Genomic DNA, 22,505 nt, shown 5'->3' with positions numbered 1-22,505 from the left:
GCAGCTTCCTAAAGTGCCTTCAGCCACTCCCCCGCCTCTGGACAGCACCAGCATCACCCATCAGGGTTGCTCTGACCTGCCCTTTTCGACCTGGGAACAGGAATATGCGCCCAGGCAGTGCCCTGCTAACAGGCAGGTTTCTCTAGCGCCAAGGTGAGTGCACAGAGCTTGGGACGGGGTCTGTCCGTGCTGACAGGGAAAGACCTGGCACAGGGAAGCACCTTCCAGGGGGAAAAACTGCAGAGAGCGGGGCTACGGCCCGGCAATGAGAGGAAATGCAGACAGAAACGTGGGAGGGAGAGTTCAGAAATCTCCATCTCATCCCCTCCAGTGCAGAGCCCTTCCTCTGAGCAAGCCCCCCTGCCTCCTCCTCTCCCACCAGCGAAGCCTCTGCTCTCAGGGCAGTGGGGTCCAAGGCAGGACCCTCCTCCTCTCAGCCTGAGCTGCAGCAGAGCCGGGGTGCAGCTCTGCAGCCCCGTGCCCAGTGCCCTCTGCAGAGCTCCGGGGCTGGGAGCAGCCGCCCGGCAATGTTGGTGTCTGGGAGGAGGCAGCACAGCGGCGGAAGGGTAACGCTGTCCTGTTGCTCCTCCGGTCTCACAGCCATTGGCTCGGAGTGCAGGAGAAATTCTCAGGGTCTCTGGTTTCAGAGAACGCTCAGAGGGCATAATGGGGGAGGTAGGAATACAAGATTGCCTAAAATGACTTTCTGCCACCCATGTTCCTTTGCACTAGGAGTGTGGAATCTGATAAACCCTTCTAAATGCGGAGTGATTTCATCGGACTAATTCTGATATCAAACCTATCCCCTCCTCTCCTGGCACGTTCCCACGTCCCCACTGCCGTGGGGCAGGGCTGCCTTCTCAGGGACCCATGGGCAGAGGCCCTGCCCGTCACAGCATGAAATCACAGCGTTAGCTGCAGAAAATGAAGCTCAGGTCAGGAGGGTGAATGAAGGGTCTCCCAGAGGCAAAAAAAGAGTTGTGGGGGGGAAGGGGGAGGGTCTACAAAGAAATGGCACAGATTTTCCTCAGAGAATTGTCTTCACCCTTCCACTGCCTTTTCTTCCTGTAACACCCTCCAGATCCAGAGTGAACAGATGTCCAACGGCAGCTCCGTCACCGGGTTCCTCCTCCTGGCATTCGCAGACAGACGGGAGCTGCAGCTCCTGCACTTCTGGCTCTTCCTGGGCATCTCCCTGGCTGCCCTCCTGGGCAACGGCCTCATCATCACCGCCATCGCCTGTGACCACCGCCTGCACACCCCCATGTACTTCTTCCTCCTCAACCTCTCCCTCCTCGACCTGGGCTCCCTCTCCACCACTCTCCCCAAAGCCATGGCCAACTCCCTCTGGGACAACAGGCACATCTCCTACCTCGGATGTGCTGCCCAGGTCTTTTTCTTGGTCTTCTTTTTTGGAGCAGAGTTTTCTCTCCTCACCATCATGGCCTACGACCGCTACGTTGCCATCTGCAACCCCCTGCACTACGGGACCCTCCTGGGCAGCAGAGCTTGTGCCCACATGGCAGCAGCTGCCTGGGGCTCTGGGTTTCTCTATGCTCTGCTGCACACAGCCAGCACATTTTCACTGCCACTCTGCAAAGGCAACACCCTGGGCCAGTTCTTCTGTGAAATCCCCCAGATCCTCAAGCTCTCCTGCTCACACTCCTACCTCAGGGAAGTTGGGCTTATCGTGGTTAGTGTCTGTTTAGTTTTTGGGTGTTTTGTTTTCATTGTGGTGTCCTATGTGCAGATCTTCAGGGCCGTGCTGAGGATCCCCTCTGAGCAGGGACGGCACAAAGCCTTTTCCACGTGCCTCCCTCACCTGGCCGTGGTCTCCCTCTTTGTCAGCACTGTCATGGTTTCCTACCTGAAGCCCCCCTCTGTCTCTTCCCCAGCCCTGGACCTGGTGGTGTCATTTCTGTACTCGGTGGTGCCCCCAACACTGAACCCCCTCATCTACAGCATGAGGAACCAGGATCTCACTGATGCCCTGAGGAAACTGGTAGCCAGATGGTATTCTGAAGCAATAAACTGCTCATCTTCTTCATAGCCGTTATAATATCACTCTGTATAAACTCAGCCTGTCTGCTTTTTCTGTTGGTTTTGGTGGTATTTTATTTGTAATGATGTTGTCATCCCCTTCCTAATTCACTGTCTGCTTTTCTGTTCTGAATGAGTGGCTGCGTAAATGAGGAGCCATGATCTGTGTGTGTTTTAACAAAGTAAAGTGCTTGCAGTGATGTTTTTTCTTCTGAGTTCCTTCCTCTGAGAATTTTTTGGAGCTGCAGGGACAATTCCTGTGTGAGAGGTGGAGGGGAAGAGAGTTCCCGCGTGGCTGCCCTGCCAGGGAGCGCTTGGTCTTCCAGAGATGTTCTCTTCTCACTCCCATACTCTCTTTCTGACCCCTTGGGTTCGGTGTCAGGCCTGAGGGCTCTGGCACCTCGGTCACGCTCCGGCTGCACGGCAGTCCTGTGACGCAGGCAGGGACAGGCACTGGGCACTTGTGTGACAGAGCCAGGCTGCTCGAGAGCAGTTCCGTCATGAAAGAGGATCTGCTCAGGGCAGTGCCTGAAGGCTGAGCTCTTCCTCCAAACCTGGTGTCAAGAACACGCCCAAGCAATTGGCCCGCAGAGGACAACCCCAGTGACCAGGTGACCCGTGTGATTTGCAGGGTGGGGGCACGCAGCAGTGTCCTCGCACAGCCAGGCCTCCGGGGACAGACTTGAAGGTCCAGGGTCTGGCCGGTGCCCGTCTTCACTGGACACACTGGGGCAGCTGCCTGTGCTGGTCTGGCTGGGACAGAGTTAATTTCCTTCCTGGGAGCTGGTCTGGGGCTGTGGTTTGTTTTCCTGCTCTAAGCAGTGTTGGTAAGGCAGGGCTGTTTCCGTTATTGCTGAGCAGGGCTTACACAGAGTCAAGGCCATTCCTGCTCCTCACCCTCCCCACCAGTGAGCAGGCCGGGGGTGCACAGGGATCTGGGAGGGGACAGAGCTGCGAGAGCTGACCCCGACTGACCAAAGGGATGTTCTGTACCTTACGGCATCCTGCTCAGTTATCTAAACCTGGGGAAGAAGGATGAACGTGGGCACATTCAGAGCTGTGGCTTTTGTCTTCCCAAGGCACCGTTACGTGTGATGGAGCCCTGGTGTTCTGGAGATGGCTGAAGCCCTGCCTGCCAACGGAAAGAAGGGCATAAATTCCGTGTTTTCCCTCGCTTACATGTGTGGCTTTTTCTTTGCCTACTAACCAATTGTCTTTCTCTATACCACGAGTGTCCTCACCCTGACGCCTTGGATTGTCCCCCTCATCGCACCCAGGCAGTGAGTGAGCGGCTGTGTGGGCTCGGGTGCTGGCTGGGTTAAACCGTGACGCTGCCCCAGGGCGATCATCACAGACTAGCACCTCCCGCTGCCATGTGCAGCACTGGCCGCTCACCCCAGCCGGGGGAGGTTCCTTCTCCCTCCGCAGAGGGACACAAATGACAGGTCAGACGTTCCCATTTGCGGTGTACAAGGAGATGTAAGCATGCACACCATGTGTGTGAGGTGAGGGAGCACAAATACCAGCAGCTGTTCCCGGGGCTGCCGTGGGGGTGTGTGGGACAAACAGTGTCATGAGGTCACTTCACACTGACGGTAACATCCCCTGGGAAACCACCTGAATGCGGCACTGGGAGGGGTTTCCTTGAACACCTTGAATTTCTCACTGAGCATTTAATACGGGAGTATGTTTGATTTTATGTTTAGTTTCTTGTATTTTCAGTTTACAGCAGGAGCGATGGCAGCATTCTCTAACTGATGTTGCTGCAGGGGGTCTCCTCCTGCTGTCGGGAGGGGTAGGACCCGCTGCTCCTGCAGGTCAGACACTCCATGGACAACCTGATTCCTCACCCCCCAGCCCGGCCATTTCTCCCACCGGCCCCTGGCACTTGCAGCCCTTCTCCTGACATCAGACCTCTCCAGCCCAGCTGCAGCGGGAGGTTACAGCTCCTCTGCACCAGCTCCCACTGGCTTCCCTCAGAGACCCGCCTGCACACGGGCACAGCAGAATTTCTCTCCCTTGCAGACAAACAGAAGGAAAACATGGGGAAGTTTATTTACTAAACACCAACCGCCACTGCTCAGCTGTGTGCTGAGGGGAAGCTGCCTCCACTGCGGGTCACCATCCCCGGGGGAGAACCTCACTAGCAATGTTTCAGACAGATCCATGGGACATGAGAGACATGAACCCCATGGAGGAGGTGCTGAGGAGAGAATGAGACTGCTGAGAGACAAGGGCAGGCTTTAGCTCCCTGAAGCTCAGAGCTTCAGTTTCTGTTAACGCACTTCCTAGACATTCCCACTGGGTCACGGTGGAAAACCATCATCACCGTATTCCAAGTTTTCAGTCACCTCAGCTGAGGAAAAGTTGCTAACAATTTTTTTAGAACTGTCAGGCAGTTCTTCCCTTTGCAGGCAGAGCTCAGCTGCCTGACCATGGACATCGAGTGCCCCTTGCAGACGCCCCGGGGGATCTGGCGGATTTCCCTGGGACTGGCTGCTGTCACCCAGGCCAGGAGGTCTCCTGCAGGAGAGCAGAGCCCCTGGGGAGCTGCTGGGAGAGGCCGGGCAGAGGGGCCCAGGACACCTGCCCTGCCCCCGGGCATCTCCTTCCCTGCGACTTAGGGCAGCGGTGTCCTGCAGCTACACCCCTCCCTGCTTCTGGAAATATTTTTGTACTTAAAATCATAATTAAAAAAATGTTCATGAAGTACTTCAAAGATTGGTATAGCAAAACAAAGCAAAGCTAAACAAGGACAGCAAACACAGAAAAATGGAAAAAAAGCTGATAATAAAAACTATTCTTTGATCGTCTTCTTTCCTCATTTCTTCTTTGTTCCATTTTTACTGACATTTTCCAAACATTTCTGTCATAGTCAGGCCTGCAGCATAAAAGACAGATATTTCGGTGTCTTGCAGAGGTCCCGGCACACTAAACCCCTCCCCGGCCAGCAGCACCCTTGCCGCTCCTCACCCCTCGCACAGAGTCCCCACTAAGGTGGCAGCTCTCTCACTGACACGAGGAAGCTGGGGGACCACCCGCCCAAAGCCCCACAGCTCCCGTGATCTTTGAAAGGGCACTTCCTTCAGCCCTGCGGCTGCTGCAAGGTGAACGGGTACCCCTTGCTTCACACAGGGGTGACTGCAGCCAAGGGGTGCAGACTCGGTCTGCTCCGAGCAGATGAGGTACTCTGAAGGGCTAACGCCTGCCCGGGGCCTTTTCAGTAAGAAGCCCTTGGAGACACAGGCTGCCAGGCTTGTGCCAGCCAGAAGGGGAGAGAGAGGTCAGCATGTCAGTGATCCCGGCTGAACTGCCTCTCGTCACAGAGACAGGAGGAAGAGTTTCATCTTTTTGGTGCTACATCTCTCTGTGCTTCCCTTTCCTGGAGAAACTCAAGGTGGTCGCTGGAGCAGTAACACAGAAGGGGCACGTCCCAGGCTCGGTCAGGGTCCCTACGCTGTAGGGATGGGAAGGTCTGGTCCCCCAAGGCCCCCCGCAGCTCCCGGCAGGGGGAGCAGGGGGTTACCTGGGAAGCACCGATGCCTGTCCCACGTCCTGGTCTGTCAGCTGAGGACAGACAGAGCGAGTCCGAGATGGACATCCAGACAGACAGGGGCTGGTGCAAACCAAAGGGCTTCAGCCAGAAACTACTGAGGAGAGGCCAGAGTCCCAAACCACCTGAGAGTAGAGCATGTGGGAAAGGGGCTGATGGAAAGAGGAAAAGGGTTCCCGAAGCCCCCAAACCCCACGGGGCAGGGAAAGTCAGGAAGCAGGTAGCATTGCTGAGAGTCAGGGCAGCTGTGAGTGAGCCCAGCTCATGGGCTCAGAAAAGCAGAGCTGTAACTCATACTGAGCGCCAGGATTTGCTCAGCTAAGAGATGTCAAACACTCAGTAAAACAGCAGCGCTGGTTTGGCTTTTTTTTTTTTTTTTTTTTTTTCCCCACTGTATGAACAATCTTTTCTGTCTGGATGCAGTCAGGGACCCAACTCCGATTTGGCTGGGACAGCCTTTCCTCGGATCAGGAACCTGGAAATCTCAGCTCAGCCACTCCCAAGCTTCTTGCTCGCAGGGAGATGCTTAGAACAGCGCAGCAGATCAGACACCACAAGCGGTCACTGCAAAAATCAGGGGAAACCAGAGCTGCTGCTTGCCAGCAGAGCAGTTTAGCTGAGGGAGCAGAGCAAAGGATCCTCCTGTCGCTGCCCCCTTGACAGTCTGCAGCTGCTCTCCATCCCTCATCTCCACCCAGACTGAGAAGGCTGAAGGGGTTCAGTTCTCCTGGAGTCAGGGCCAGATAACGGGCACTTGTCACCGCACATCTGCACTTGGGACTCGTCCTCATCTGACTGACACAACCACCGCCGTGTAACACGGCGCAGCACCCACAGTCGGTCCTAACACTCGATAACCGCGCCCAGAGGGCACAGCTCATGAAACAGCAGGGCCAGGCCTGAGGCAGAGATCTGCCCCGGGCAGGGGGAACGGGGAGGAAGATGCCGTGCTGGGAGCACCGGGCTCCTGAAGCTGACGGCAGCACGGGCGCAGTCTGGACAAAAAGCTCTGCCGGCTCATTGCCAGGGAGTAATTAGCGGGAGGTTTCGCTTTCTGTATGTGAGAGGTTGTCCTGTCCCTTGCTAGAGGGGGGTGTCTCGTGCAGATGGGCAGTGGGGGACGTCCCAATTCCCTCAGCCCTGGCAAATCAAAGCTGTGTCCTAAGGACAGAAAGCAGAGCTGAGCTGAGAGACGGGAGCACTGGGAAAACCACGGCCTGACGGCCAGGCCAGAAGAGCAGAGCTCTCCAGCCTCCATCCGAAGGGGCCACTCCCAAAGTGCCTCCTGCCCTCTGGTCAGTAAAGCCGTCCCTGACAGAGCGGGGACATCTCTGAGAACGGGCCCGACACCTCCCCTACGAACAGCAGGCGAGCCCCAGATGTCCTCAGCACAGGGTTGGCTGCATGAGTGACAGCCAGGGAATTAACTAAACGCAGTTCGGCTCATTTGCTGCTTCATCTGGAGCACTTTTAAATCCCCATACACCGATCCAAGGTGCCGGAGGAATTTTAACCCTTGAGAACCCAAGAGGCCAAACACTGGTTAAGACAGAAATTTTAAATGCACAAATCGAGTTTCCTTCAGTGTTTAAGTAACTGTGAATGAACTGCTCGTCCACCCTGGCTACCAGCTCCTGCGACAAGGACGATACATTTGCTTCCATCTTGCTTAAAATACCGAGCTGAATCCGCAGATCCTGTCCTGGAGGAAGAGGTGACCCTGCCCTGAACCCCTGTGCAGCCCCAAACTGCTGCTGCAGGTTAAGGGCCAGAAGCAGAACAGAAACAGACCAAAGAATGAGCTGGCAGAAACTGCTGGGTTTGGAGGCCTGGTGTCCCCCTCCCAGAAGACGCGTCCCAAGACACCCGGGCTAAAGGATGGTTCCTTCAGGGACAAGAGGCCCTACAGCCAAGGCCCTTGTTTTCTCCGGGGTTTGGTCACCAGAGAGCTGCCCACCAGCCCCTGGGCAGAAGAGCACACCTCCTCCCGGGGGGCAGCTCTCATTGCCACACTGCTGCCCAGGGAGCACAGGGGGGGAGAGTCAGGACAGCTGCAAAAAGGGCATGGGACTTCTCAAAGGGGAAAAAGAGGAAAGGGAAAGTAACCAACAACTTTTTGCCAGGCTGTCTGTGACAAGAGCCATCAAAACATGAGAGTGGGTGATGGACAGCTGCGGGGAACAGTCAGGATTCAACGAAAGAGTTCAGGCAGAATGAAATCAGAACGAGAATGAACATTCACCAAAAAAAATCACTTAGTATTTTGCTCTGCCCGAGAGGTACCTCTGTGTCAGAGGGTAAATATCCCATTCCGCTGCCCAGAGCCAGACCAACTGTTGTGTGCTGGTTGTGACCCCCAGTCCCAAACGCCCCTGCACTGCTCGGGACGGGGGAGAGGAGCCTGGAGTGAAGGAGTGAGGCTCAGCCTGGGGCAGGGAGGAGGAAAGGTTTTGTTTTCATGCTTGTCTTGTTTCCATTACTACCTGAATTCATAATTAACTCTTCTTTTCTAACTGACAATAAACTGAGTTGCGTTCCCCAGGTCAAGTCTTGCCCGCAGTGGGAACTGGGAAGTGATATCCCTGTCCTTGTCCCCCCCAGCAGCTTTCTCATCCCCGTTCCTCCTATTCTCTGGGGTGGGAGAGGCAGTGAGCGAGCAGCTGGGTGGCAGTTTGGTGATTACCCACGGTTAACCCACCACGGCAATAAGCTGCCTCGGCTGGTGGGTGAGGGGGGAGCGGGGAAGGTGTTTAACCAAGTATTAACAATTCTTTTCACGCTGCATCCCATCACACCCTGATAGACACGAGAGAGGTGGGATGGAAACAGGGTGAATGGCCGGATCCAGAAGGTCACGGCCAAGGGCACAAAGTCCCCTTGGGAGCACGGCACCAGTGGTGAACCCCAGGGCCCAATCCTGAGTCCAGGCCTGTTTAACCTCCTCGCTACTGACCTGCACAACACGGCAGAGTGCGCCCTCGCAGCAAGTCCCCAAGGTCACAAGTCCGTGTGCCTGCAGATGACGCCAAACTGGGAGGAGTGAGTAAGACACAGGGCGGGTGTGCTGTCATTCAGAGGCACCGGGAGAGGCTGGAGAACTGCGCTGAGGGAACCTGGTGAAGTCTGACGGAGAGATCTGTGAAGCCCTGCCTCTGGGGAGAAACAGCCCCGGGCACCAGCACCTGCTGGGGGCACCTTGCTGGGAAGATGCTCTGCAGAGAAGGACCCAGGGGTCCTGGTGAACACCAAGGTGACCACCAGACAGCAACGTACCGTTGTGTTAAAGAAGGCCGAGGGCTCCTGAGTTGCAATAGAGAGTTATTATAAGGCCGAGGAAGAGGATCCCTCCTCTGTACTCAGTACTGATGAGGCCACACCTGGAGTATTGTGTCCAGTGCTGGGCTCCTCCCTACAGAAGAGATACTGGAGCAAGTCTAGCCAAGGGTCACAAAGGCAGCTAAGGGGTACAAGTGCCTTTCATGGGGAGAAAGGCTGCGAGTGCTGAGCCTGTTCCACCTGGAGAAGAGAAGGTTCCGGGGGAGCTTGTCACTGTTTCTAAATCTCTGCGAGAAAGCTGTTAAGAAGAGGGAGCCCGGCTCTTGACACATCAGGAGGCAACGGTCACAAACTGAAAGATGGGAAATTGTAGCTGAACAGAAGAAAAAAACTTGTCTCCTAGCATGGATGCTGCCCACTGGACCAGGTTTCCCAGAGAGGATGGGGAGGCACCATCCCATGAGATACTCACACCCCAACAGGACGTGGTGCTGGAAATCTGCTCCAGCTGGCCCTGCTTGGGCAGGCGGTTGGACTAGACTGTCTCCAGCAATCCCATCCAGCCTCACCCTCGTCTGGGATTCTGCCACGCCCGGCAGCATTTCTGAGGACTTTTCTGCAGTTTCCCCACACCTGCTTGACTTCTGTCACCCACAGGACAGTGTCCCCTCTTGGGAGGTGAAATCCTGAGGACAGGGTTGACCAACGTCAGCAAAAGCCACTGACAGCAGCGTCCCCTGTGCCCAGCTCTACTTTACAGCCTTTCATTTGGGTCAGAAGGGACTTGTGGACGTGCCTAGTACCACCGTCTGCTCTGGGCAGGTTCAGTTTCACAGCCAGATGCAGCTGGCCTGTGTTTTCTCCAGCTGAGCTGGAGATCACTAGCACGGAGATTTTATTTCCCCACAAGCTCACTGGACATTTCAGTGGGTCCCATCCCGACCACTGGGAGCTGCTCTGGCACCAGAGGGACTGCTGGGCCCTGCCCTGCCCTCCCCGCCGCCCCTGGAGCCTCTTGGCTCCTGGAGCTCTCACAGGGAGCAGGGAAGGGCCCTGTCTGGCTGCGGGTGGGTGGAATCCTGAGGGCCTGGCAGCGGTGCTTGGGGGCACTGGGGAGCATTTCCAAAGGCACCAGGGGCAGCTCCAGCTCCATCAGCTGTACCTTACTAATGGTGACATGAATCACTCTCCAGCCTCCCTTCCCTATGCCTGCTGGGTCTCTTTGTCCTCTCGCAGGGTTGCAGAGTCCTGGTTCACCTGCAGAAACCGGGACTGAACACTTTACTGTTGGGTGACTCGACCTCAGAGAATCTCACGCTCTGTGGGGCTCCATTCCCTGCCCACCCCAGACACACTGACCCTGGAGATCCCCCCCACGCTCCAGCCAGCCCCAGGTGCCCCTCCTGAAGGACATCACCTGCCACCTCCCACGTGGGACCGGCCTGAGTACGTTCCTCAGTGCCCACTCACCATCTTCACTGTCACAAGGCGCTGGCACAGGAGCCTCAAGTCCGGCTGACAGCCTCAATGTGTCACAAGGTGACTGGGAGCTCTCTGCGCCAGGAGCCGTGGAGAATCACAATAAAAAATCTCTTTTCAGAATGTAATTCCTCAGATCTGTTCTTGACATCCACACTGGAAGAAGAGCTCAGCCTTCAAGTGCCCTACTGGGGAGATCTCATTTTATTACAGAGATGCTGTGAGAGAGTTAGAAACAAATTTACGTGGATTCAAAGTGAAATAGAAGTGATTAATGCCTCAGCAGAATGGGGATGAATGAAAATGTTTGTGTAGGAACATTATCCTTGTCAAGGTTAATGATAATGATGTGGTTGATATGATGATGCTAAAAACATAAGCAGTAGTAGTACTGCTAATAACACAGGAAAGAATAAACCCCTCAGCCCTGCTCTGGGATCCACTGGAATTCATTTGTGGAGAGAGATGGGCTGCTTGTCACTGCTGCAAAATGTCCATGAAAACACCTTCCTCAAGGCATCCCTGAGCTCCTGGTTCCTCATGCTGTAAATTAAGGGGTTCACAGCTGGAGGCAGAACCGAGTACAGAAATGACACCACCAGGTCCAGGGCTGGGGAGGAGAGGGAACGGGGCTTCAGATGGGCAAATATGACAGTGCTGAGAAACAGGGAGACCACGGCCAGGTGAGGGAGGCACGTGGAAAAGGCTTTGTGCCATCCCTGCTCAGAGGGGATCCTCAGCACGGCCCTGAAGATCTGCACATAAGACACCACAATGAAAACAAAACACCCAAAAGCCAAACAGACACCAACCACGATAAGCCCAACTTCCCTGAGGTAGGAGTGTGAGCAGGAGAGCTTGAGGATCTGGGGGATTTCACAGAAGAACTGGCCCAGGGTGTTGCCTTTGCAGAGTGGCAGTGAAAATGTGCTGGCTGTGTGCAGCAGAGCATAGAGAAACCCAGAGCCCCAGGCAGCTGCTGCCATGTGGGCACAAGCTCTGCTGCCCAGGAGGGTCCCGTAGTGCAGGGGGTTGCAGATGGCAACGTAGCGGTCGTAGGCCATGATGGTGAGGAGAGAAAACTCTGCTCCAAAAAAGAAGACAAAGAAAAATAGCTGGGCAGCACATCCGAGGTAGGAGATGTGCCTGTTGTGCCAGAGGGAGTTGGCCATGGCTTTGGGGAGAGTGGTGGAGAGGGAGCCCAGGTCGAGGAGGGAGAGGTTGAGGAGGAAGAAGTACATGGGGGTGTGCAGGCGGTGGTCACAGGCGATGGCGGTGATGATGAGGCCGTTGCCCAGGAGGGCAGCCAGGGAGATGCCCAGGAAGAGCCAGAAGTGCAGGAGCTGCAGCTCCCGTCTGTCTGCGAATGCCAGGAGGAGGAACCCGGTGACGGAGCTGCCGTTGGACATCTGCTACCTCTGGACATGGGGACTGACCAAGGGGGAAACAACAGTGTTATTTACAGTGTGGTTAACAAGTTAGAGCAGACTTTTCTGAGCAAAACCAAAGCCCTTTCCCAACACCCCTGTCCCCACTGCACACCCACACATCTCATTTTTCCTTTTGTCGGGGAACTTCTGTCAGCTCCGTGCCTGGATCTCTAGCTGGTACTCTGTGCCGTGGGGAGCGGGGCCTCTGCCTGCTGGCTGCCCAGGAGCCAGCCCTGCTATGCAGCAGTGGAGTTGTGGGGATGGGGGGTAGGAGCCAGAGCTGGGGTCTGACTTTCTCAGATGCAATCCTTTGTAATGCAGAAGGGATGTCAGCACCTGCACTCCCAGGGCTAAGGAACGAGGAGGGTAGAAGGCAGTTTGAGAGGTCTGGGTGTTTTAGATCTCCCCCATCTGACCTGGGGAGTGTTCTTGGAGGTGAGAAACGCCCAGCATTTCTGCTGCACCCAGGGAGATCAGAGCAAGTCCTGTGAGGGAAGGAGCACAGCCTGCGGCTTAGCGCAGAGTGCGGGCAGCTGCTCTGTCCCACCAGCTTGTTCGGAGCTGCCCTGGGCTTGTCTTTGATGACAGGGAGGGCAATGACATTCTTACGTGACCCTGGAACACAACCAGACACTGCTGAGAGCAGAGGGATCCGCTGCAGAGCACTCAGCCCCAGGACAGCGTTACCCTTCTGCCGCTGTGCTGCCTCCTCCCAGACACCAACATTGCCGGGCGGCTGCTCCCAGCCCCGGAGCTCTGCAGAGGGCACTGGGCACGGGGCTGCAGAGCTGCACCCCGGCTCTGCTGCAGCTCAGGCTGAGAGGAGGAGGGTCCTGCCTTGGACCCCACTGCCCTGAGAGCAGAGGCTTCGCTGGTGGGAGAGGAGGAGGCAGGGGGGCTTGCTCAGAGGAAGGGCTCTGCGCTGGAGGGGATGAGATGGAGATTTCTGAACTCTCCCTCCCACGTTTCTGTCTGCATTTCCTCTCATTGCCGGGCCGTAGCCCCGCTCTCTGCAGTTTTTCCCCCTGGAAGGTGCTTCCCTGTGCCAGGTCTTTCCCTGTCAGCACGGACAGACCCCGTCCCAAGCTCTGTGCACTCACCTTGGCGCTAGAGAAACCTGCCTGTTAGCAGGGCACTGCCTGGGCGCATATTCCTGTTCCCAGGTCGAAAAGGGCAGGTCAGAGCAACCCTGATGGGTGATGCTGGTGCTGTCCAGAGGCGGGGGAGTGGCTGAAGGCACTTTAGGAAGCTGCTGTCAGAGATGCTGCTCACTCGGGGCTTCAGCTCCGGTGTCTCAGTGCCTTCTGCAAGCGCGAGAACTCCTTTTCCATTTCTCTCCCCAAATTCTGCAAAAGCAGGAGATTGTAAACCCAGCCATAAGCAAGCTCCTTCTCTTGGTAGTAATCCCTGCCTTGGGCTTCCTCTTGAAATGCTGCCTCTGCCCGTGTCCTGGGGGTGATGTGGGGCTGGGAGCAGCCCTGCCCCACGCAGCAGCCTCTCTCTCCACAGCAGCAGGACCCTGCCCTGCCGGGGGTCTCTCCTGCCCCCCACAGCTGCTCCCCCCGGCGCCGCGGGCAGCTCCCCGGGCAGGCTGAGTGCTGACCCTGGCCGGCGGCAGAGTCCCTGCCCCAGCACGCAGCCCCGGGGGTGCAGGGACCCTGCTCGGAAGGACAGCCCTGGGCACCCGCGGCTGCACCCGCGGCTGCACCCCCCCGCAGCCGTCCCCGGGAGAAGGCAGAGCCGTGGCCTGTCCCTCTGGCAGCGCAGCAGGGAAGCCCTGCTCGGGAGCACGGCCTCCTCCTCTGGACAGGAGGGACATTCCTGGGGCTGTGCCGGCTGCACCACATCCCTCCGCCACCTGCAGCTGCCCTGCCCCGCACCCACAGACCGACGGTGTCACGGGCTGGCAAGGTTTCTCCTCCTCTGAGCTCTCAGCACCCTCCCAGGGCCGTCTGCCTCTGCCCTCGCTGTGCCCGGCTCCTGTGCCCTCGGTGCCTGCAGGCAGTGCCCTCGGCCCTGCTGCCCTTTGCAGAGGAGCTGCTCCTGGGCAGAGCTGGCTCTCTGCAGCGCTGACCACTTGCCCTCAGCTCCCTCCGGCCCAGGAGCCCGGCCCAGCTCCGCAGCACAGGACCAGCCCCAGGCATTTTAAGGACCCCGCGGGTGGGTTTGGTGCCGAGCCCAGGGACCTCAGGCAGTGGCAGAACAAGGCGGGTGCCTGTCAGAAAGTGAAACTCTGATGCCAACTCCCCAGGCCATGGCAGTGTTAATGTGTCCCCGTGAGGACCATTACTGACAAAGCCTCCCCAGGGCTGCTTAGAGCTGAGAGCGCCAGGCAGAGCTGACAGGTAAACAAAGGCCATGGCAAGGTGGAACAGATTCTGAGTGACCCTCCATGTCTTACATTAAACACAAGGGCCAAGACCTGACCCCAGCCCCTGGGAGGGGGAATCCCGTCCCTGCCCCATTGCTCAGGGCCCTTCCTGGGGCAGTGTCATGTGGGGACGGGCAATGCCAAGGGCAGGACCATGGTCCAGCACCTCCCAGGCTCTCGGCTGGGGAAGGGGAGGCCACGAGACCCAGTGCTGGGAGGGGAAGGGGCTTCCTCATGGCCACCAGTGGCAGAGACACCAGCCAGAGCCAAGGGCAGAGAGAGCTCAGCTCTGCTGGGGCACTGTCAGAGTTTCCTCATCCCTCTCTTGTCCCCACCCCAAGGTGTCCCACCGTGTCCCACACCTGCACCTCTTTCTCTGCAGGCTGGAGATGTCCACCCGGCTGCCACACCTTGCTCTCACCTCAGCATCTCCCTTCCTTTCCTGAGATCTCCCCGTCCTCCCTGCCTGCTCCGTGAAACACAAAGCCTGGGGCTGCTCCAGTCTCCCTCGGGGTGACCTGTTCCACCACAGCCCTGCCCTTCCAGGGACATTGCTCTGTGCCCGCTCTGGGCCTCCCCACCTGCACTCTGTGGCATTAGTTCTTGCTCCTGCTGTATCTCCCTACAAAGAGAACTCCCCCATCTCTGAACTCACCCCTCGCTCCCTCTCAGGCTACTTCTAGAGTGTCTGAAGCCTCCACACCGCTGGGCAAACGGTGTCCAGCTCCCTCAGCCACCCCACACAGGGCACATGTAGAACATCCCCAGCCCCACCCTGGCAGACCTTCTGGGCCTGATGGACAGTGCCCTGTAGAAGAAGTCATCTCTCAGGTTTCAGAAGGGGCAGAGCACATCTAGGGGCAATGAATGCACTCAGGGACACACGTACCTTCACCCTTCCCCTCTCTGAACTTCCTTGCCGATTTGCTTCATCAACCAACAGAGAAACAAATGTTCTTCCTCGCTGGAATCCCCTCTGCTCACAGCAGTGTGCGTGCTAGTTTGGGCACCTTCTGCATGTGCTGAGTGTTTCCCACTGGCGGCCGCACGCAAAGATCAGCACCGGGCTGTGTGCCGCCCGCTTCTCTCTGCAAGATGCCCAGACTGGAAGGTCTGTCCTGGGGAGGCAGCTGTACCTTAGCTGGGGGTATTTCTGTCATCGGCAGCACTCATTTCATTCTTGTCACAGACAGAGCTCTGTGGCCCCAGTGGGGTGGGCCACCTCTTCCGTGATTTCAGTGGAGCTCTCCTGCAGTGGCACCGTGACATTCATGGTGTTTGCTTCCATAACCTTCTTCTTCGGGCCAGCCTGCCCTTCCTGTTCACACGGGCACCCTGTCTGTGCGTCAGAGCTGCCGGCCTGGGGCAGCTCTGCCATCAGCGTGGGCAGACAGGAGGTCTTGTCCGGCTGCTCCTCTCCCCTCACCAGTGTCACTGTCCCCGTGACACCCTCATCCTTGTCTGTGCGATGCCCAGAACAGCCCTCCTGACGCAGTCTGACAAACCCCTTTTCCTACACCATCCTCAGCCCACTGCTCGATACCCTCATCTACAGCCGGTGGGCCAGAGATGTTGTGGGGGACAAGGAGGGCACTGAGAAAAGTTCTCCGGAAAGCTCTGAGCTGCACAGAGACCCCATCAGAGCTGTGGGCCTGCCAAAGAAATCCTCTCTGGTTCCCTTGTGAACAGGCCCAGAGGACCAGGGCAAGTGTGTGCTGTTTTGTGGGCATGCCTCTGGAAGTTTGTGATAGTTAGAAGGCTTTGGGTGTGGGAAAGGGCAGAGCGGTGGTGGTGGAGCTGGCTGGCATTATTGTGAGACCTCCTCTCTCAATCATCTCAGAAAAGCCAGAGCAAGCAGGGAAGTTCCATGGTACTCAGCAAAGGCAAGGACCAAGCCTCACCTGAGAAGGGCAAGAAAGGAGTTTGGGAGAGTTGCAGGCGGGCCACCTTCACCTCAGCCCCGGGGAAGGTGCTGGGGAAAGGCCTCCTGCAGGACTCGGACAAGAGAGATGTCAGATTTGGGGAGGGAAGAGGGGTTTGACCAACAGAGATGAAAGATTTTGAACCCCAGGTATGAGGGCAGTTGGGACCTGAACAGCCCAGGACTGACCCTCAGGGGAGGAAGGGCCTGGGCATGAAGAGGGATTCCATAGGAGTCAGTGGTGCACGGTCACCGTGAGCAAGGACAACTGCCTACAGGGCTGCGTTAGAGGGAGCGTGGCAAAGCAAACCCGGGCGTTATCATCGCCCTTGACTCAGCGCTGGGGAGGCCACCTCTAGACTGGTGTGGATTCCCAGGGCTGAGGGTCAGGGCTTGGACTTTCTGCTGCAGCAAACAAACCAAGGGTTTGGCAGCACTACAGCCCCCTGCACGGGGCCTTTGCCTGCCTGCAATCACAGCCTCCAATTACCTGCTCTAACGAGTCCCTGCAGAGGCTTTGTCAGTGCTGGCCCTCAGTGGGGCCAGTCAGGGCTTCAGGGTACTCTGGGATTGCTTCTGACTGGGACTTGCTGAGTAGTTTGCTCAGTCTCCTCTCACTCCCTGAGGATCATGGACATGGGGCCAAACGCACCACGGGGCTCATTAAAATACAGAACGCCCTCATGAGTCACTTCTCTTGCTGTCATTTTCTTCAAGCCTTCAAGACTTGTACAGCTAATTGAATTAATTCCAGAGTGTAGCTGAGAATGACGATTTCAAAGTGCACCTAATAAAAATCAATCTGTACTTTAAAGAGCACATTGTTTTACTTTACATTGAGAGAAGAGGCGATAGCAGCACTCTCTGATTGGTATTGGTGCAGAGCATCTCCTCAGGAGGTCTCCTGGACAGTCCCTTGGGGTCCAACACCGTACGGACAACCTGTGTCCTCACCTCCCGGCTCAGCATTGCTCTCCTCAGCCGCCTGGCACTCGCATCATCTCTCCTTACATCAGATTTCTCCTCTGATCTCTGCAGCGGGAGGTTACAGCTCCTTTGCACAATCTCCCACCTGCTCTCCTTAGAGAACCGGCTGCACACGGGCGCAGAAGGATTTCTGCTTTTCTCAAGCAAGGAAACGTCAAAAATAATCAAGTTTCATATCTAACAAACCACATCCCTCTCCCAGAAGGACAAGCTGTCTCCAGTGAGGCTGCCTTTCTACAAGGGTAATCTCAGGAGAAAGAGTTGAGGTTGGCAGATAGGAAAAGGTAGATATAAACCTAATGAAAGAGTTAGCGAAGGAGACAATCAGTCTCCTGAAAGACAGGCAAGCTTTTAACCACCTGAAGTTCAAAGCAGCAGCTCGCAAGCTGAGAGGAATCTGAATGAACCAAAAGGAAGGGCATGAGAACACTAAAGGGGAATGGAAAGGGCCTTTTTCTAGAGAGTTTGCATCTGAAAAGGTGACTTCAGAAAGGGTCATTCTATCGGAACAGGTGAAAAGACATAAAAGATTAAAGACATTAGATACCCCAGATAACAGTGGCAATGAAGTTTGTGGTGGTTTGACCTTGGCTAAATGCCAGGTACCCCCCAAGTCGCTCTGTCCCTTCCCCCCTTCGCCTTTCTTCCTCAACAGGGCAAAGAGGGGATAGAAAATAGGACAGGGGAAAAACACCCCAAAACACCCTTATGGGTAAAACAAAAGCAGTTTTAATAGAAGCAAAGCGAAGCAAAGGTCCGTGTGCGGAAGCAAAAAAAGGACCCAGATTTATTCTGTCCTTGCCACGGAGAGGCGCTGTGGGGCCGTCTCAGGAAGCGGGGCTCCCATACGCGTAGTGGTTGCCTCGGAGGAACAAGGGTGACCCCCCCTTCCCCCTTCCTCCCAGCTTTATACTGAGCAGACGTCACAGGGTCTGGAATGTCCCTTGGGTCAGCTGGGGTCAGCTGTCCTGGCTGTGTCCCCTCCCGAGATCTCGCCCACCCCGTCCCAGCGCAGCCCTGGTGCTGTGTAAGCACCACGCAGCAGTAGCCACCACACCAGGGTGCTGCCAACACCCTGCAGCTCCAGCAGAAACCACAGCACCGGGGGGCTTGTTTTGCTCAGCAGGGATACCAATTTAACTCAGACACCAGAGGGAAAAGAGCAGGCGTATTGTACTCAAAAGAACCACAGAAGGTAACAGAAGAAGACAGAAACCATACAGTAAGGAAAGACAGAACAGCGCGCGTAAACAAATAGGAAGGTACAGGGTAACGCATCAAACCATCCCTGCCTGAGAGAGAGAGAACGGTGATTCAGAAAGATCCATCCCCACTCACAGACGTTGCCATCCCCCATTCCCGCAGTCCCTGGCAGCCCCGGTTACACCGAGGGTTTGTTGAGCCTTTCCCTGCCAGGGGGAAATCCTACGCGGTGCCTCCACCCGTAGCTGAGGCCTCCAGAGTCGCTGGGAGCGGGTCCGGCCTTGCAGAGCCCAGAATCAGCAAGGCAGAAGAGCTGGCACCTTTGTTTGAAGCGGAAATATCTGCTTCCGTTCCCACGTTAGATTCTCCCAGAGCCGGGCCAGGGCTCAGGGGAGAAGCTCAGGGAGTTTCCCAGCTCATCGAATTGATTTATGGGCAAGGTCTCACGCCAGGTCACAGGGCCAGACAGCTGTCTCTGTGACCCTGTTACCTGGCCTGCACACAAGGGAAGATCAGGAGAGAGATAGGTATATATTTAGCATAAACACGTTCAGTCCAATCCCTACTAATCCAATGGCTGTCAGCTATAAAATAGACAGGATTGATCTAAGGATTGACTCTGGCTTGGGCCTATTGTCCAGGCCCGAGCACTTCCATCTGTTCTCTTGCCTATACGTAAGGAAAAATAAGGAGATCTATATATTCAGGACAAACATATTTAGTACAATAGCTGTTAGCACAATGGTTGTCAGCTGTCAAACACACAGGATCCATCTAGAGGCCACTCTGGCAGCGATGGCCTTTACAAAGGGCGCGTGGAGCGACCGCTCAGCTCAACACCCGCAGAGCAGCAACCGCAGCCCCGCGGCCGAGCCGCCCTCTGCGCTCGCCGACAGCCCCCGGTGCCGAGGGCCGGGCGGGGCAGGGGATGGAGAGGCCCCGGTCCCGGCCCCTCGGCGGCCCCGGCACGGTTCCGGCCCGCGGCCCTGACCGCGGCCCCTGACCTTGTCCGCCCAGAGTCGTGGCGGCGGGAGCAGAGCGACGGCCCCAGAGCGACCCGGGACGGTGCCGGGGCTGGGGCGGGGTCCCTCAGGCAGCCGTTCCCGCAGGAGGCAGCTCGCTCGGCCGCAGCAGGGCCAGGCTGCGGGGTGCTGTGAGCCCGCTACAGGCCCTGCCCCAGCCCTGCTGAGCGTGGGGCTGCTCAGCCCAAGGCCCTGCTCTGGGGAGGTTCCTCTCACCCTCTGGTTTATGGAGCCCTGCACCAGCCTTCCTGCTTGGCCCTGACTGTGCCTGAGGAGGGAGCGCTCTAGAAGAAAGTCTGTCCCTTTAACCCCCTCTCCAGGGGAAGGAATTCTTCCCCCCAGCCTTGATTCCAGTGTTGGGGCAGGGGCTGTGTCCCGGGGCCTGAAGACATAAGAGCCTTCGTCCCCTTCAGCCCTGCGGCCTTGGAGAAATCCGCTCCCTTCTGCCCTGACCGGGGTCCTGTGCAGAAAAGGCCTGTGGGGGCCGAGGGGCTCCCGCCCCTTCTCAGGGGGATCCAGTGGCAGGACAGCAGACAACGGGCACAAATGGAACTAAAGGAACCTCTCTCGCGCTGAGTGCGGTGCAAAACTCGTCTTTATTTGGAGGGAGGGGAGGCCCTGGGACAGTTGCCCAGAGGGGTTCTGGAGGGTCCGTCCTGCGAGCTGCGAGCAGCAGCGGGGTGACTGTGCCACTGCCGCCGTCCACGTGCCGCACAACCGCCCCCTCGAGGCCTTCTGCGTCCCCGGGCTGGTTGCGCTGCCGCGGCAGCTCCCGCTCAGGGGCTCAGCGCTGCGTGTCCCCCCTTGGCAGGCTGGGCTACCAGCCCCTACGCCCGGCAGCGCTGCGGGACCTGCGCCGGGACCGGCTCCTTGCCGCTCACCGTCGTCCGGAGGAATTGCGGGTTCTCAGCTGGCGACGGGATCTTCTCCCAGCAGCAGCTGGGGTTTTCCCGTTGCGCCTTAGAGCTTGGCCCTCTTCCATGTCCATGCTCCTTCGGCGCTCCCGCTGCTCTGAGCCCCAGGTGCCGCGGGACTGGCTCCTTGTGGAGCAGCTGCTGCTGCTGCTGCCCCTGCTCCCGCTCCTCTGCCTGGCCGTGGAGTCACGGGCCGCGGTGCCTGGTTGCCCAGTGGGGACCTCCCGGTCCTGCCTGGGAGACCTGCTCCGGACACTGTCCCTGCCACCGGGATGCTCCCTGTCCACCCGCCGCCGATGTCTGCGCGGGGCCCACGGAGACTCCCAGTGAACGTGGCGCTCGGTGCTGCGGGACCGGCTCCTGCTCCTGGGGGTGTCGTAGCCCCGGGCGTGCTGCGTCTCCTGGCTCAGCTGCGGGAAGACCTGCCGGAAGACGTGGCGGCACTTGGGGCAGGTGATGTGGCTGCGGGCCCACTCCTGTATGCAGGACAGCAAGGAGAGGCAGGGCCCGCACCCGCTCCCGCAGGCCTGGGGCGCCTGCCTGGTGCTGCCAGCACAGCACGAGGGGCCCTGTTCTGCCAAGTGCTTCTCCCCCGATGGCATCTTGCACTGCAAACGAGAGAGACAAAGCTCGTCACCTTCAGCAGAACTGCTCAAGAGGCGCCTGCTCTGCCCGGGGGCTGTGCCGGTGCTGCCACCAATGCCAGGGACTGTCCTGGGGCAGACGAGTGACACCGGGGGCATCTCTGTGTGCTCCTGCTCTGCGGGCAGGGCAGTGACCTCTCCGCCATGAGCAGGCAGGAGCTGGGAAGGCAGGAAAGCGGTTCCTGGCCTCGCCGCGATGGCGGCACGAGGGTGGGGGTGTGGCAGGTCGGGAGCGGTGTCCCCCTCCAGCAGATCCCCCTCTGCGATGGGGGTCCCATCCGGTGCCCCCACCTGCTGTGATGCTGCTCTAGCGGGGTCACAGTGACTCCCTGGACATCGCAGGGCTCTTGGGCACCAAAGTGGGAAAAAAAAGCCCCATTTGGCAAGTCTGCTGTGCCCAGCGCTGGGCTGCCCAGTACGGGACAGACGTGGACATACTGGAGTCCAGCACAGGGCCACAGCGATGCCGAAGGGACGGGAGCATCTCTCCGGAGAGGAAGGGCGGAGAGAGCTGATGCTCAGGGGGGGTTACGTGCCTTGGCCGCACGCAGGACAAAACCTCCAGGGAGTTTTTCTCAACTCTCTCCATTGCCGGGCAGATCCAGAACCGACTCGAATCAAATCGAATGGTGCCGTTGGAAAGGGCCCACAATGCCCATCTAGTGCCACGGCCTGTGCCCGTCAGGGCTGACTGAAAGTCCAAACTACTCACCTTGCCCCGACGGCTCCTCTCCTTCCTCTGGCTTCTCGAGCGCCCGGCCAAAGCGCTGCCCTCCTCGGGGCAGGGCAGTGCCTGAGCTCTGCGACACGTGCAGGCAGGAGCTGGGAAGGCAGGAAAGCGGTTCCTGGCCTGGCCGCGATGGCAGCCCCAGCCGGTGCGCAGCAGCCTGCCTGAAGCTGTGGAGCTCCTGCCCGGGGCGGCTGCTTTTATACTGGGGACCAGCGGCGAGGGGGCGTGATGCGGGGCCAGGGGCTGTGACCTCACAGAGGTGTCCCCGCCGCGGGGCTGTGACCTCACAGAGGTGTCACTGTGACGCACGTGCCACCACCCCGCGTGTCTCTGTGTGGGGGCTGGACTCTGCGCCGCGAGCGACAGCGGCCATCTCCTCGGCCTCGGGCTCCTGGGACCGCCCGGCTCAGCACCCTCCAGCGCCGAGAGGAACGGGGCTGCTCGGGGCTGGGGGGGCCGCTCGGGGCCGGCGGTGGCAGGGCCCCCCCAGGCAGGTCCCTGTGCTCCGCGGTTCTGGAGATGGTGGCAGCGAGTGGCAGCACCGGAGCCACCTCAGGCCGCTGCGGGGAAGCCCCGGGCCCCGGCGGGACCTGGGCACCTCCCGACAATAGAAATAAAAGATTAAAATAATCAGGCGAGCTGTGTGCCAGGTTCCCATCGTGCTTTATCAGAAACGCTTGGCCTCAGCTGGGACGTGGGAGCCTGAATTTGGGCCCCAGGGCCTGTGCTCTGACGGTCCCCATCTGTGCTGGGTTGCATTTGATTTGGACCCAAAGACCCCAAAACGTGGCGGGAGGAGCTCCCTGAGAGGAGCAGGGAGCTGCACGCTGTGCTGCTCCGCGGTTATTGCGGGCTGGAGCTCCACGGCATGGGATTCACAGGCCGAAAAGAGGGGGGAAAGGAGCAGTGCTGATCCTCAGGAGGCGTCTTCTGGC

General features: G+C 58.0%; 2 protein-coding genes across 2 annotated transcripts; one reads left to right on the top strand and one right to left on the bottom strand.

Annotated features, from left to right (window-relative positions):
* Window positions 1-1,096: 1,096 nt before the first annotated feature.
* Window positions 1,097-2,050, top strand: LOC141974169 (olfactory receptor 14J1-like). Its single transcript, XM_074933508.1, has one exon. It carries the CDS (start codon window positions 1,097-1,099, stop codon window positions 2,048-2,050), a length of 954 nt encoding a protein of 317 aa, XP_074789609.1.
* Window positions 2,051-10,797: 8,747 nt separating this feature from the next.
* LOC141974174 (olfactory receptor 14A16-like) lies at window positions 10,798-11,757 on the bottom strand. The gene has a single exon (XM_074933511.1). The coding sequence runs from the start codon at window positions 11,755-11,757 to the stop codon at window positions 10,798-10,800; it is 960 nt and encodes a 319-aa protein (XP_074789612.1).
* Between the last annotated feature and the right edge of the window lie 10,748 nt (window positions 11,758-22,505).

Source organism: Athene noctua, unplaced genomic scaffold, assembly GCF_965140245.1.
Source record: "Athene noctua unplaced genomic scaffold, bAthNoc1.hap1.1 HAP1_HAP1_scaffold_34, whole genome shotgun sequence".
NCBI classification, from domain to species: domain Eukaryota; kingdom Metazoa; phylum Chordata; class Aves; order Strigiformes; family Strigidae; genus Athene; species Athene noctua.
This window is presented reverse-complemented; position numbering and strand designations above follow the sequence as displayed.

What these genes read in the sequence shown, in the direction of transcription:
- LOC141974169 (XM_074933508.1), top strand. Translation starts at nt 1,097, where the DNA reads ATGTCCAACGGCAGCTCCGTCACCGGGTTCCTCCTCCTGGCATTCGCA.
- LOC141974174 (XM_074933511.1), bottom strand. Translation starts at nt 11,757, where the DNA reads ATGTCCAACGGCAGCTCCGTCACCGGGTTCCTCCTCCTGGCATTCGCA.